A 15,749-nucleotide genomic window follows, 5' to 3' on the forward strand; every position below is an offset into this window, starting at 1 on the left:
CTACAGTGGTGTGAAAAACTATTTGCCCCCTTCCTGATTTCTTATTCTTTTGCACGTTTGTCACACAAAATGTTTCTGATCATTAAACACATTTAACTATTAGTCAAAGATAACACAAGTTAACACAAAATGCAGTTTTTAAATGATGGTTTTTATTATTTAGGGAGAAAAAAAATCCAAACCTACATGGCCCTGTGTGAAAAAGTAATGGCCCCCTGAACCTAATAACTGGTTGGGCCACCCTTAGCAGCAATAACTGCAATCAAACGTTTGCGATAACTTGCAACGAGTCTTTTACAGCGCTCTGGAGGAATTTTGGCCCCCTCATCTTTGCAGAATTGTTGTAATTCAGCTTTATTTAAGGGGTTTTCTAGCATGAACCGCCTTTTTAAGGTCATGCCACAACATCTCAATAGGATTCAGGTCAGGACTTTGACTAGGCCACTCCAAAGTCTTCATTTTGTTTTTCTTCAGCCATTTAGAGGTGGATTTGCTGGTGTGTTTTGGGTCAATGTCCTGCTGCAGCACCCAAGATCGCTTCAGCTTGAGTTGACGAACATTCTCCTTCAGGATTTTTTGGTAGACAGTAGAATTCATGGTTCCATCCATCACAGCAAGCCTCCCAGGTCCTGAAGCAGCAAAACAACCGCAGACCATCACACTACCACCACCATATTTGACTGTTGGTATGATGTTCTTTTTCTGAAATGCTGTGTTACTTTTGCGCCAGATGTAACGGGACACGCACTTTCCACAAAAGGTCAACTTTTGTCTCGTCGGTCCACAAGATATTTTCCCAAAAGTCTTGGCAATCATTGAGATGTTTTTTAGCAAAATTAAGATGAGCCTTAATGTTCTTTTTGCTTAAAAGTGGTTTGCGCCTTGGAAATCTGCCATGCAGGCCGTTTTTGCCCAGTCTCTTTCTTATGGTGGAGTCGTGAACACTGACCTTAATTGAGGCGAGTGAGGCCTGCAGTTCTTTAGATGTTGTCCTGGGGTCTTTTGTGGCCTCTCGGATGAGTTGTCTCTGCGCTCTTGGGGTAATTTTGGTCAGCCGGCCACTCCTGGGAAGGTTCACCACTGTTCCATGTTTTTGCCATTTGTGGATAATGGCTCTCACTGTGGTTCGCTGGAGTCCCAAAGCTTTAGAAATGGCTTTATAACCTTTACCAGACTGATAGATCTCAATTACTTTTGTTCTCATTTGTTCCTGAATTTCTTTGGATCTTGGCATGATGTCTAGCTTTTGAGGTGCTTTTGGTCTACTTCTCTGTGTCAGGTAGCTCCTATTTAAGTGATTTCTTGATTGAAACAGGTGTGGCAGTAATCAGGCCTGGGGGTGACTACAGAAATTGAACTCAGGTGTGATAAACCACAGTTAAGTTATTTTTTAACAAGGGGGGCAATCACTTTTTCACACAGGGCCATGTAGATTTGGAGTTTTTTTTCTCCCTTAATAACGTAAACCTTTATTTAAAAACTGCATTTTGTGTTCAATTATGTTATCTTTGACTAATAGTTAACGGTTTTTGATAATCAGAAACATTTAAGTGTGACAAACATGCAAAAGAATAAGAAATCAGGAAGGGGGCAAATAGTTTTTCACACCACTGTACATGAACTATATATATATATATATATATTTCAAAACAGAAATGATGAAATCTGTTTCTCATACTGTTTCGCACGACCATTTGGTTACTGACATTGGCAAGGTGTATGTTGCCTGAGATCCCTACTGGGAATCCTAAACTAAATGAATTTTCCATTGTGTGGGATTTTTTTCCACGTTCCAGGCACAGAAGATTGCAGCATTAGTATTGCCAAGGATTATCAAAGAACACTTTCAAGCATCGACCAGGTAGGCTGTTCATCAAGAGAATTCCTTGATTCATGATCAAGATCTTAAAGGTTCCTAAAGGCCTTAACAGCACAGAGCATGGCTGTAGGCTAGTTTACATCAGGGAGGTTTAGCATTAAATGCAATTCAATCTTCTATAGTATATGAATTCATATATTCCAGTAGTGGTAAAATTGACACCTTAAAAAAGAAATGACAACTTTTGTTCTACTTGACATATCCAAAAACCACAGTTTGAAGCCTAAAGACTTCCTATTAACACTCAGTGGCAAGGCTTACATATAAGCACATACTGTATATTCCATCATTGACTTACAGCATGCTGTGTTGCTGGCATAAATCTGCTTGATTTTTAAGGTAATAAACCATCAAGAACATTTAAACTAACTGCAGTTTGTTATCGTAACAGTTCGATGGGGGATGAAAAGACTGGATTCTCAGCAACAGTGATTAATGTACCACACCTGGGATAGCTGTCCTGCACACTAGATGCGTGTATGAGAAATGCAGGGTGGAATTCAGCTTGAAATAGGACTCAATTATCTTCCTGGCCTTCTCGCTGACGTCGTAGAAGAGACGGGCGCTTCTTAAAGGAATTCGGCCCTCATAACCAAACTGTAAATCACAACAGCTTTAAAAGTTTAGAGGTGACCATTTCTGTGTATGAACATTGTTAAAAGTTGAACTGAATTTAATCGAATATTGAATACCAGCAGCTCGAGTTATTTTGCAGCCAATCACTACAAGTGTAAAAATATTATGATCCCTGTAGAGCGGTTTAATGAACATTATAAAACTATTCACATATGGGGCACATGGGGCAAACCCGTCATGTGGACTTTAGTCATTGTCAATCCTAAACATCAATCCTCAATGATCTATTATTTATTTGTTTATTTATTATGAGAGACATTGGTAAATACAATTTAAAAATTATATGCAAATACAGTATATCAGTTACCACACCAGAATAGAAAACAGAATCACCTTTAATGTCTTGAGCACGGTTGTCCCTTCAAACTTTTCATTTGGTGTGTGAGGGGACACTTTTCCTCTGTAACCATCACCAGCCGCTGTCGTAATCTAGCATTGGAGATAAAGTGGAAAAAATATATATTGCATACATTGAATATATTACATTATATATACACTGTATATATATATATATATATATATATATATATATATATATATATATATATATATATTTATTTATTTATATATATGTTTAATAACATTATACTTGATTTGCTATAAACTTATTATAAGAAATTATACATAGGTGTGGATAGATTCAAACATTTTTCGCTTGCTAAGATGCCATTTTCTTGCAGTGTATGGGTGTGTCATGAAGAACACATACGTGTGCAATATTCCTGAGCTCAGCACACTCATCTTCAGTAATGACATCATCAAAGACCACTCTCTGTGTTCCATTAAGAGCAGCTGAGTTCTGCACCAGACGAATACTGTCATACAGCAACGAGCCTCCTACGTAGACGTAACAGAGTTTTAAATATACACTGTTATTGTTAATATAATTACACAAAGCATGTGTACTTTCTGATGTTGCTGTTAAGATTGGATACATTATATTGCCAATATTAACCCTTTAATTGTAGCTATTAATTTGTATATATAAATCATAGGGTAAACATGCACATTGTATCTCACAAACAATCTCTTTCTCGAGGTAAGTGTCATACCTTGATGCCATGATGCTAGTGGTGTAAAGGTAATAGTCAAACGGGTGATTTTAATTTAATTTCTTAAATCAGCTATTTTGAGCGGTCAATTAATATATTTACATTGATAGCATTTGGCAGATGCAAAATTTTATTACTATATATCAGGTGTCTGCCAAATGTTTAAGATACCTGATATATAGTAATAAAATGTTGCACTATACATCTCAGCAGTTGGGGGCCTTGCTCAAGGGCCCCACATGGGCAACTAGGTGGTAGTGAGGTTTAAACCTGGGACCTTCCGAACCATCGCCCAATGCCTTAACCACTGAGCAACCCCAGACTCCTGATATATATTATGACGTTAACATGCACATGTCCTCCTGCTAGCTTGGAAAATCTTGCAGGGTTGGCTGGGATCACCCCATAATAAAAAACATTGTCACACTGGAGGTTACGCCAAACTCTGCACTGCAATCCAGACACGCTGCAACACATTAACCTACCCTCATGAAGCTGTTGCATCATCACCACTGAGCTGTTCTTTTTCTTAGAAATGGGCACATATTCCATCCACCCATCTGTTCCAGAGGGGATCCTGAAGAAAAACAGAAAATATGAGGCAAGAGCTCTTGATTTTTGGATAATTAATACTGTAATTCAGTTTAAACTTGACCGAAATACCCGTTTTCGTTATGTCTTCCACCCGAGCTTCTCCAGTAGTTCTTAAAAAGAAAACAGAAAGATATTAAGATTAATGACAAAGATTCCAAACATCACAGAAATGAATGATTCCTAAATTATAAGCACTCTAATATAATTAAAGGTTTGTCAAAAATGTAATACTTAATACATGAGTATGACTGCTGTTATGCTGCTTGTTTAAAAGTCACTAATATAATTTCTTACTTCTGCAAGCTCAAACATGTCTATGTTTATGTCCGCCTGTTTTCTGCACAAGCTGATTTCCAGATCATATCGATTGATAACATAAGAAGAACATAGAAAACTTCCTGACTATTGTTAGGCAACCATTGTGGAATTTTACATGGAAAAGACATTATCACACACTACAGTATGTTATAGTTTTACTGGCACAGTGTTTTAGTGGTTAGCACTGTCGCCTTGCACCTCAAGGGTCTGGGCTTGACTCCCGCCTCAGGGTCTGTGTGCATGGAGTTTGCATGTTCTCCTTGTGATTGGTGGGTTTCCACCTGGTATTCCGGTTTCCTCCCACAGTCCAAAGACATGCAGATGGTTTAATTTTATCCAGGTTTTAGTACTGTGATCATCTCACACAGTGTAAGTGTGCTTAAAAGGCTACTGAAATCCCACAATTTAATTCTCACCTCCTCTACATAGGGCACACCCAAATTTTCACTCCCAATAAGGAGTAGCTCCAGCTCTTGCTTGTGCCTCTTCACATAGTCCACAGTTTCCTATTGACAAGGAGGAGAAAAGTTTCATAGTGCTGCGTTATTCTCAATCAAACATTCTCCACTCTACAGTATGTTTAGGAAAAACAAAAAGGTTATTAAAAGTCTCCCTTTTACATAGTATTATAATTACCTACGTAAAACTGCAGTAGCTCTAGTGAAATACCAAAACAAGTGAACATTAGTGAGAAGATTCAAGACCCTCCATAATACAGTACATACCTGTAATACAAAAGTCTATTTATACCTCAAACATAATGTTCAAACATTACGGGACTAATCTGAAAAGGACTGCTGATGTTCCTGTAAGTACTCTAAAGAAAGATTAGGTGTATCTCCCACAGGAACAGAAAAATGTAAATGTTTGGAAGTGAAAACAGGTGGAAGCACTTGTATTTTTGGAACAGTTTTACTCTTTCACAACAGCCATGAAACAAGAGCTCTGCGACATTTCAACATTTTCTGAAATCCATGGGTCTTTGGCAGGATGATCTACAGCTCTGAGTGGAAAACCTGCTGCTGGAAATGAAACGAGCTTAATTTTCATTTCTAGGAAATAAAAACACTGTGAATGAATGACACGGTTGCCACAGAATAAACTAAAACCGTAACATGCCAGTTACTCTGGCCTGAGAGACGTCTCACTATATTACATGGCCAAAAGATTGTGGATGTCTGCCATCAAGTTCATGTGTGCTTTCTTAACTGCCCACTTTAGGTTTAGTCTCCATTTGCTTCACTTCTCTATGAAGTCTTTCCACTGGATTTTAAAGTCTGGCTGTGGGGATTTGCCTATTCAGCCACAAAAGCATTTGTGAGGTTAGACAGGGCCTGGCATGCAGTTGGCATTATAATTCATCACACAGGTATTCATCCGGTCTAAGACCAGGGATTTGTGCAGGCCAATCAATTCCTTTCGCTTTAACCTGGGCAAACTACGTCTTATTGGAGCTTGCTTTGTGATCACTGTCGAGCTGGAACAGGTCTGTCCCTTAGTTCCAGTGGGACAAAAATAAACAGTATATAAAAGTACTGCATTAGAACATGTCCCGATACACAGTATGTCTGACAGTGTGGTCAAATGTCTCTAAGACATTCGCTTCTGGCAGAATCCTGGATATTGGTACACTCTTCTTGGTAGAGTTGGTGGCAACATTTCCTTATAACTTACTCATCATGTACAATAGTTTAAACTGATTGGAACTTGCTTGGAGTCTGCATTTGTTTAGAAATGGCTCTGAGAGATGTTCCTGACGTGTGTAAATCTCCCATCCTCTTCCTCAGATCTGCACTGAGCTCCTTGTGTTGGTCGATCCAAGCCATGCTGTCAAACAACCCATTTTTATGTTGCACAGAGAAGCAACCAGCTGGGGTCCATTATCACTAACAGGAAGTTGAGAGGCCTTAAGCTCGGAAAATGAACACAGGATTTTTATTTTTTATTTTTTGTATTTTCAGTATCACTAAATTAGTATATTTTACAATATAATTGGGTGTATTAGGGCTGGGCAAAGAACCTTGTCAATTATTTCTTTTTTAATTTTGTTAATACTTTGTAGAAATCTGTTAATACTTACCCCACTGTGCGTTTATATACTGTGTGATTGAAACATACTACTGTCCTTTCATTAGAAAAAAATATAATAATAATAATAATAATAATAATAATAATAATAATAATCATACCACCACTACTACTACTAATAATAATATAATTTTGTAACATTTTGCCCCAGACAAAGACAAGTTCAAAGAAATCACTGAAAGCGGTCTATTGTCTATTGCTCTATAACTTGCTATATAGCGGCCATGACATTCATGATCATGATAAGTGTACCGTATATAAACTTAAGCTATATGGAAAAATAAGCTGCGTATTTATATCGTATATTTAGAAGCAATGCAAAATGAGTTTATTATAGAAAACAAATAATATTAAATAAACAGAAACAGCAGTATAAACAATATGACATTCACCCAGTATTAATTTTAGTCATTTTTTACATGCCCTAATAGTTCAAGCGTTTGTGTAAAACTGATGTCGTGATATAAAATATAACTAGAAATATAAATTAACCTCTCTCTCACTCACTCACACATCGTCTATACCGCTTTATTCTGTGTTGAGATAAATTAACCTATTATTAAAAATTAAATTCATAAGTCTATTTATTGGTCTCCAGTGTGTACAAAATAAATAAATAAATAAATTGTAACCAAAAAAAATTTTGTTCTTTTTTTTTTACATTGTGTAACGGTCAGTGTTTAAAAAAGCCATTTATACTTTTCTCCTTTTTTGACCTCATATAAGAAGTTACCCTCGCCTGCTAAACTCTGCTCAGCCACTTAAACATGACATTTGGAGAAAGAGTGAAATAACAGGAGTTTAAGGTATTAATAATGCATCATATACCGAGTATTTTGGCTGGAGAGTTTACACACACGTCTTGGGTAAACTCTCAGACCTATGTTAATGAATTGTATAAATTCCTCAATTCAAATTTAAAATATCAATAATATCAAGCTTTCACTATAACTTACCTGCCGAGGCTGTGCCCCATGTCCCAGTATTTCAGTGTAGTACGACACATTCTCAGTCATGGATTCGTCTCCTTCATGAAACAGCAGGTAACTCAGAGCACAGACCAAAGCCTGCTCCAGATTGTTTACTAAAAAAAAAGAAAGAAAGAAAGAAAGAGACAGAGAGAGAGAGAGAGAGAGAGAGAGAAAGTTAACGAGATGTTTCATACTTTTCATTTTTCCTTAATTTACCCAATATAACTGATTACAAATACAATTCAGTTTCAATTAGTTAGAAATTAAAACTGACTGTTTTTCATCACAACACTAAACCTCGTCACTCCTCACCAGAACCTTCAGCATCACTTTCTGGCCTGTTTGCCTACATTCTACTATGAGCACAATCAGTACTGCAGATCTCGCGATTCTGGTTGGAGATCTCGTTGTGTTGAGGCCCCATGTGGTCTGTTTGGAATGCGTTTGGGATGGTTTCACTTTACCATGAAGACAGTCTTGGACTCGGCTGATGCAAACAGCTGTTCTTTAATGACTTGTAACTGCAGTCACTCAATAGTTCAGAACTGGAATTCGTACATACAGGTTGTACCTGAGCCTCGAATAATAAAACTGGAGTGTATTAACTTAAACGCCTCTCCTGTCTTCTCCTCTCCAGCCTCCTAACACACAGTATGACTGAAGATCAATCCCTGCTATCCGTTATCACCCAGATGAGGATGGGTTTCCTGTTGAGTCTGGTTCCTAACAAGGTTTCTTCCTATTGCCATCTTAGGGAGTTTTTCATTGCAATCACTTCTGGTAGAAAGCACTTCATCAAACGTATATTTTGATCTTAAATTTGAACTTAGATTTGCTTAAATCTATTTTATTTAAGCAATAAGCGGCCTCGTCTGTCACACTATCAAAACTGGCCACCGTCTCACTGGAAACTGTTGGATTCAGATCTGCCACATGTGTCTGTTTTTATCTATCACCCTGTAAATAATCCTCCACCGTAGATCATGAAATCATTTTAAAGAGGCATATTGTGTTACTTTCACACAGCTGTGGTGCAGCACTTTGTCTCTCTAAAGTTTTTAAAGTTTCCATATTCTTTGATATGGAGGTGCACAAGTGTTAGAGGCCGGTCCACTTCCTGTTCTTCACACAGCACGTACAGTATACTCACACACGGTCACTCTTGGCTATTATCGTTCCTTTATCAGTTATAAGTATTATATATTATATATTATATTGTCAGTTCAGGGTAGAACCATACAGATCACTTCCGGAAACTTTGACCTCAATCACAAAATCCCTAAAAGCCCATTTTAACCTTTAAATTTGTATTGAATCTTTAAACCGAGATTTCTGCATGCTTTTCTCTAGATGTTTTCAGAAGACAGCATTCTGTGGTTTTTCCATTACCCAATCTCCAGGGGCTTCCACAGATTTCTGCACCATGAAATCTGTTTTTCATGTCTCAAGCATTGATTGATAAAACTGACAAATCAGCCCATTCTTGACTCAAACTGACTAAAAACAGATGATTTTGTCCTCTGTAGAATAACCTTAGCTATTACAGTTCATCATGGATGTTTTTTTCCCTTGCTGCAACCTAAAAGTTTGAACATTTATCAATAGGTAGAGTACTACAGCTTGGGTCCGGTGCTGTTTGAGTCCAAAAAAAAGCTTTTTCTTCCCTGTATACCTTCAAGCTTTCCTTCATTTCATCAAGCAGACAAAATAATCTCAGAAAGAGGAACAACTTGATGATGGTTACATCATTGAGATAAGACACATCAAATGAACAATTCAGATTTTTTTTTATCTCTGTGTTCAAGTCAAAGCTTTATATAAGTCTCAGCTGAACTCTGGTATGTACATATTTTTGCACTGAACACGGGGTGTGGGATTTGGTGCTGATTGCTTATATTTTACTCATGTTCCGGGTGAAAAACTTCACAGTCAGTGTACAGAGCAGGAAAACTTAGGAGACTTAGGGCATGAGGTGGGACACACCCTGGATGGGGACTCACTCACACTATGGGCAAATGGGAATTAGTCCAATCTGCATGTCTTTGGACTGTTTAAGGAAACCAGAGTACCCAGAGGAAACCCACCAAGCACGAGGAGAACATGCAGCTCCAGTAACACACAGACCCGAGGTGAGAATCGACCCTGGACCCTGGAGGTGCACAGCGACAGTGCTAAACACTACACCACTGTCCTGCACAACCACTTGTACAGTAGTGATGTGGCAAATCGTTTACTCCATGTCTACTGAACCCCATTCAGTTTCATGGGAATGAGAATTCAGTTTCCTGGAGAACTGCAGTTAAGTTATTTCTGCTGAGTCATCTCTTATAAAAGGTCTTACTGTAGCTTCAACCTCCAACTTGTGAAGGTCAGGACACCTTTTGAGACACACAAAAAGAAAAGGACAACTTGTAATGCATGGCATTTATGTGTATAAAACCATATGAACAGATGCAACGTTTGTGTGCTTCTTCTTTAGACCCGGATTCATTCATTCATTTAGGTAATTTTTTCTCTACACAATAGGATTGTTTTTAGGACAGATAAACTTCACTATGATTCGCTGGAATACACATGGGAAAAGGCGAAATGCATTAGGGGAAAAGTATTTTGTAATGGCATGCATTCTGACCCGATAGCCAAGGCGCAATGGCATGAGAAACATGTTTGAGGAGGAGGAGGAGGAGGAGGAGGAGGAGGATTTCAGCTGATCTGCCGGATTCCAAGAAAACAGGGAATCGTCACTACAGTGCAATGAGGCTGAACACACTGAGTACTTTGCTAAGAACATCTTTAACAACATGATAATAATACAGTAGCTGTGTACACTGAACGAAATGTGGTACAATCGATACAAGCCACATGTTTGATGTTTATGCTTCAAAGGTTAAGAAATTAAGGTTTTAGTGAACAGTGAAAATTCTGTCAGGTTTTTCAGAAGTCAATCATGTTTAGTCGGTTTCAAACAATGCTTAGGTTTTTGATTGCTGTTTTAGCTGCCTTTGGACTTTTTTTTTTGACTCCTGACACTTATGACTTTTTTTTCTAATATTTATTCTGCATCTTACTAATACAGTAATTTGGAACAATGACAGAATCTCGTGTCTGCCTTCCATCACTTTAATCTGCTTCCCCTTCATTTGCAATCGACGTAGTACGTCCAGTATGTCCAACATGTGTTTATGACCAGAAGGGCTTGCTGTTTGTGTGGAAGGGCTTGCTGTTCGAATATATCCTGCCTCCCTATATTTAACAAATATCGACAGTTGGCAGCAGTGAATCCAAAACTATGCACCTGTCATCAAGTACATGTTTTTTCATCCTAGCTACACAGCTGGTTTTCACTTGTGTACTTTCCAAAGGCAATAAATTCAACCTGTAACATGTCATAAGGGATGAAATGTTGCGTGATCAGTATTGATATGGATGGTGAGTAATGTGGAGTGACCTGAAAAAAAAAAACTTTTCTTAATTACGAACTATTTATACTCTATATAAATATATTAAGTAGATATTCTCCTAAAAAAAATACAACTATCACATTATGCATGCCTGATGCAGACTTGATGTCTCTGACAGTTATGAGAATATCTTAGGCTGATATTAGTGGCTTACTGTAGGCCTGGTCCCAGTGGCAGGGCCGGTGTTTAAGATACCACGGTACGACTAACAGGCTGAAAGACAGCACTTTTACATGCCTGCTTCCTAGCATGAGGTAAGAGAGAGTAAGACGTGTGTGTGAGAGAGAGAGATTAGTAGTTAAAACACTTATTGTGCATTAACATGCAACAATTTACGAGGTCGTTTGCATGGATGGAAACACAGCGCCAATGTGCTTACATTCCAGTTAACTGACTCTAGCAGCACTGACACTCAGCTGAAACAGTCGACATAACGAACCAACAGCAAACTGTACATTACCCTGGAAATAAGCAAACTGCAGATAGTCATAGTGGAGCGGCAGATAGTTCTCCATTGGCGAGAGGCGACCTGGGCGTGTAGCCAAATCTCTCACACACTCGTGCTTGCAGTTCAGGACTTGTGTGTAATGATCTGGAAGGAACAGTTCGACTCATTAGTGCCGAGCCACTAACTTTTCTCAGAGCTTGTAAGCTTTCTACATGCAATTCAACTTATAAAACAAACAAAATGAATAAAGTCTAATATTGCAAAAATGAAAATACATTTAAAGAAAACACATTTATTGTGCAACTCTTAAAATTTCTTATCAGTTAAGTCAGCTTATTTTGTTTGATCTTTTATTTATGATCAATTATATTTTATTCTTAGTAATATTATAGACTTTCGGTTATAATTACAGACACAACAATCTGTATCTCGACTCTTACACTCAGTCAAAGCCTGGTGAGATCATTTCAATGAGCTGTGCACATAAACCGGCTGCCTGGTTTTTACCAGACGTGTGCCACCGCACAAGTCTCTGATCTGGGTTAATTAAAGGGTACCACTGCTTTAACCGTTTATTTTAATTATTATTATCAGTTAGTGTAACCCACACTAGAAAAGTCAAACACACAAGATGTCAATCCTTATAAGATATTTGAATTTTTGTAACTAATCCTACAAGCAAATAATACTATCACTAAAACAGTATGCCCTTGCATCATTAATAATAAACTTATTTTAAAAGTATTTGGCTAGACTAGATGTTGAGTCTTCGATATACAGAACATTATGACATTATAAGCTGAAATCTTGAGTTCTGGCAGAGATGCTTTTACCTGAGATGAGCTCAGACATGGTGTAGCGATAGAGCACATGATCGTGATCCCTAAAACTCTGAGGCCCCTCGCATAGGACTCGACACTCCATGTCTGCCTTGTAGTATTCAGTCAAAGCCTCCTCGAAGAGCGCCACGGATGCTTCGTAGTTGCCGTTATCATACAGTTCCACCGCGGCAGCGAAGGATCTCTAAACAAACAATTCATATACACATTTAATAAGTGAAAAAAAAGCCACAAATCATTTATCTGGAGATTAAATAAGGAAATGGGAACAAATGTTTTATAATCTGTAAAGTGCCTAATGGTACAATTTAGTAACTGGATGTTCATGTAAAAATTTCAACAGCGACCTCATTTCCCCTCTCATCAGTTCCAACCACTCAGCATTCAGCATCAGCGGTACACTAATCACCGGCCTGAACATCTGTCAACATCTGCACCTGTTTCTCACTGGTTTATGACTTACTGTAAGTGAGATGATAATTTATGCTTGACTGATTTACTTTGTGGATTAACAAACATAAAGCATTCCTCAAAAACTGCTCACATAAAAAATGAAAGACAAAAAGTTTGATTCCTCAAAACTACATTTAAAATAGAAGAAAGTCTGGCTATATGAAAGCAAAATATGAAGAAATAAACGGGGCTTAAGACTTTTGCACACTACCGTATGAGTTCTGTCAAGAAATAATTGATGAAGGATTTATGACATAATAGGATTTATGGGTGTGCTTTCACATCTTTGAATCCATTAGTCAATTCTAAAGCAATGTGTACTTGATTGGATGGACTAAACGAAGCGAAAAAGAAAAAAAGCGAGAAACATAAAAGAACAGGCGGGAATGAAAATTAGAAAAAAATGCCTGGCTTTATCTTTTCGACATTTATTCAGCCAAGATTTAATCTAAGATCTGGGGAAAATTTAAGTCCACAAACAGCACTTTGTTCATAGAATCTCTTGTAATTAACAGCTGACTATAGACATTAAAGTGAATAAGCAATGACACATGTACAGTAATGTAACATGCAAAGTCCATGCACATAGTTAAGGCAGGATTCAAACCCAGACCCTGAAGGTGTAAGATGACAGTGCTAACCACTACACCACTATGGGTTGTGTCTCAGATTTACTGCTGTGTCTAATAAGCAGACACTCCACTCAGGCTAACTGCAAATGTGTCTTTTCCCCCCTATTATACAGTAGCACACCAGATAATCAAATGATGACATCATCACCGATGCCAAGGCCACCTGGCAGTAGTGATTGAGCCTGGATATGTTTTGCGAACTGGAATAATTATTCATAATTCAAAGCAGTTCGGAATTTTGCATGTTTCCAAGGAATGGTTGAATACAATAGTAGTTGTGAGGCACAGTAATAAAACAAACCTCAAGAAATGACCATCCAGTTTACACGTCTACTGTGGTTTAGGTTATTAAGCATAACTTTACTAAAAAAATATATATATCAAAAGCATGGAAACGCTCCAATAAGATAAAACTCAATAGCATTACGATCAGTGAAATTATTATATTCGTACTTAAATCAAATACAGAACAATACAAACCCAAGTTTATCAAATTTATCAGTTCGATCAGAGTTAGGCCTCGTGTCTGTGTGCATGGAGTTTGCATGTTCTCCCTGCTTTCTTCCAGGTACTCCGGTTTCCTCTCACAGTCCCAAGACATGCAGATTAGGCTAATTGGCGTTCCCAAATTGCCCATAATGTGTGAACAAGTGTGTGTATCTGTGTGTGCCCTGTGATGGATTGGCAGCGAATTCAGGGTGTACCACGCCTTGCAATTCAATTGCTCTAAGTGAGACCCAGGCAAATTATAAATGTCTCAAACCTGCCTTGTCCATAAATACCCAAGTCCAACATAAATACTGTAGCATCACTGTAAAATTTCCAACTGTAATATGATACAGTAATTCTTGATGATAAACACTTCTTAGACCGAGAATCTAGACTGGTGTCATAATAATATGCATATTGTAATATTTTAAAATAAAGACTGATTGTGTGCACAATTATTAGGCAAGTTATATTTTTGGAGATTAATTTCATAATTGAACAAGTACAGTGCTCTTGGTCAATCCAAAATGTTCATAAACCTTAAATGTGAATATTATAAAAAGTAAAATGTGTCCACATTCATTGGCCAACTATTACGTGTGCTAATGTTATTATGTAACTAAATGAACAAAGTAAATTTTTCATCTCATTCATTTATTTTCATCTATTAAAGTGAGAATAATAAACGAACAACTTAAAATCTACAAATATTTCTGACATTAAAAATAAAAAAAAATCAGTGACCAATATAGCCACCCTACTCTTGAATAGCATTGAATGATCTGTTGAAGATCAACTTTTTGGGCAACAGCAACCACAACCTCCCGGACACTGTTCAGAGAGGTGTACTGTTTTCCTTCACTGTAAACCTCCCGTTTAAGGAGGACCCACAAGATCTCAATAGGGTTCAGGTCAGGTGAGGAAGGAAGGCCATGTTGTTATTCCTTCATGTTTTAGGCGTTTAATATTACTACGTATATTACGGTCTTCTTGAAAAATGGAGACTTCTTTCTGTACCACTGCTTGAAGAAAGTGTCAAAAACTGTCAGTAGGTCTGGGGTTTGATATTGAGTCCATCTTCAACCTGAAAAGGTCCAACTAGCTCATCTTTATTAATACCAGCCCATACCGGTTAATTTATGTAAGGAAAATATACATAAAAATGATGATTTGGTCAAAATGCTCACTTGCCTAGTAATTGTGCACCCAGTGTCAAAGCGTCCCTAAATCTCTTAAGGTTCATGTTTTCTTCTCGACACTATTAAAACATCTAAATTAATAAAGTAATACGTTTTTTTTATTTTTTATTAAATACTAAGATCAAAGGTCACTTGCCTGATGTGGACGGGCTTCTCGGTCAATGAAATCCTTGTCTTCCACTCCATGCATCGCTTTGTACTGCTCCGGATTGACCTCTATGTGCTCAGGATTTGCCTGGAAATATGTGTGGGCAGCTGCTGCTGCTTTGTCTGGCTGCTTCAGCTGAAAAAAAAGACAAAGACATTGCAGGAAAAAACGGATAAATATTACCAAATCATTATTATTGGAATAGACTCGGATTTAGAACTTTTGTGGAAAACACTCAGCATTTTTATAGCCATAATGTTCTGGGAAAAAAACGTCTGGAAAACTATAAATTTACATTAGTTTAAAACAGATGCTGGATAATCAACTTCAATTTCATGATTGAAAAGTGCTGACAAGTTAAAAAGCTCACTATACAGCGTGTGTGCGTGTGTGTGTGTGCGTGTGTGTGTGTGTGTGTGTGCGTGTGTATGTGTCTCTCCTTGCCTTGTTTAGGGTCTGCAGAGCTCTGGCTCTTATTATTAAGGCAATTATTATCATTAAATCTTTATTAGAAAAAGAAAATCTGAATGAATGATTAAACC

General features: G+C 37.6%; 1 protein-coding gene across 1 annotated transcript in view; it reads right to left on the minus strand.

Moving 5' to 3' along the window:
- Positions 1–15,749, minus strand: part of p3h2 (prolyl 3-hydroxylase 2) — a 35,028-nt gene that overhangs the window by 3,323 nt on the left and 15,956 nt on the right. Inside the window, exons 2-11 of the mRNA XM_053512491.1 lie at positions 15,196–15,342; positions 12,281–12,470; positions 11,460–11,591; positions 7,524–7,651; positions 4,896–4,985; positions 4,231–4,271; positions 4,053–4,144; positions 3,225–3,352; positions 2,849–2,944; positions 2,326–2,476 (exon numbers count right to left, since the gene is read on the minus strand). Coding sequence (XP_053368466.1) covers positions 2,326–2,476; positions 2,849–2,944; positions 3,225–3,352; positions 4,053–4,144; positions 4,231–4,271; positions 4,896–4,985; positions 7,524–7,651; positions 11,460–11,591; positions 12,281–12,470; positions 15,196–15,342 — 1,195 coding nt within the window. The remainder of the gene's footprint in view (positions 1–2,325; positions 2,477–2,848; positions 2,945–3,224; positions 3,353–4,052; positions 4,145–4,230; positions 4,272–4,895; positions 4,986–7,523; positions 7,652–11,459; positions 11,592–12,280; positions 12,471–15,195; positions 15,343–15,749) is intronic.

Source organism: Clarias gariepinus, chromosome 15 (assembly GCF_024256425.1).
Source record: "Clarias gariepinus isolate MV-2021 ecotype Netherlands chromosome 15, CGAR_prim_01v2, whole genome shotgun sequence".
NCBI lineage: Eukaryota > Metazoa > Chordata > Actinopteri > Siluriformes > Clariidae > Clarias > Clarias gariepinus.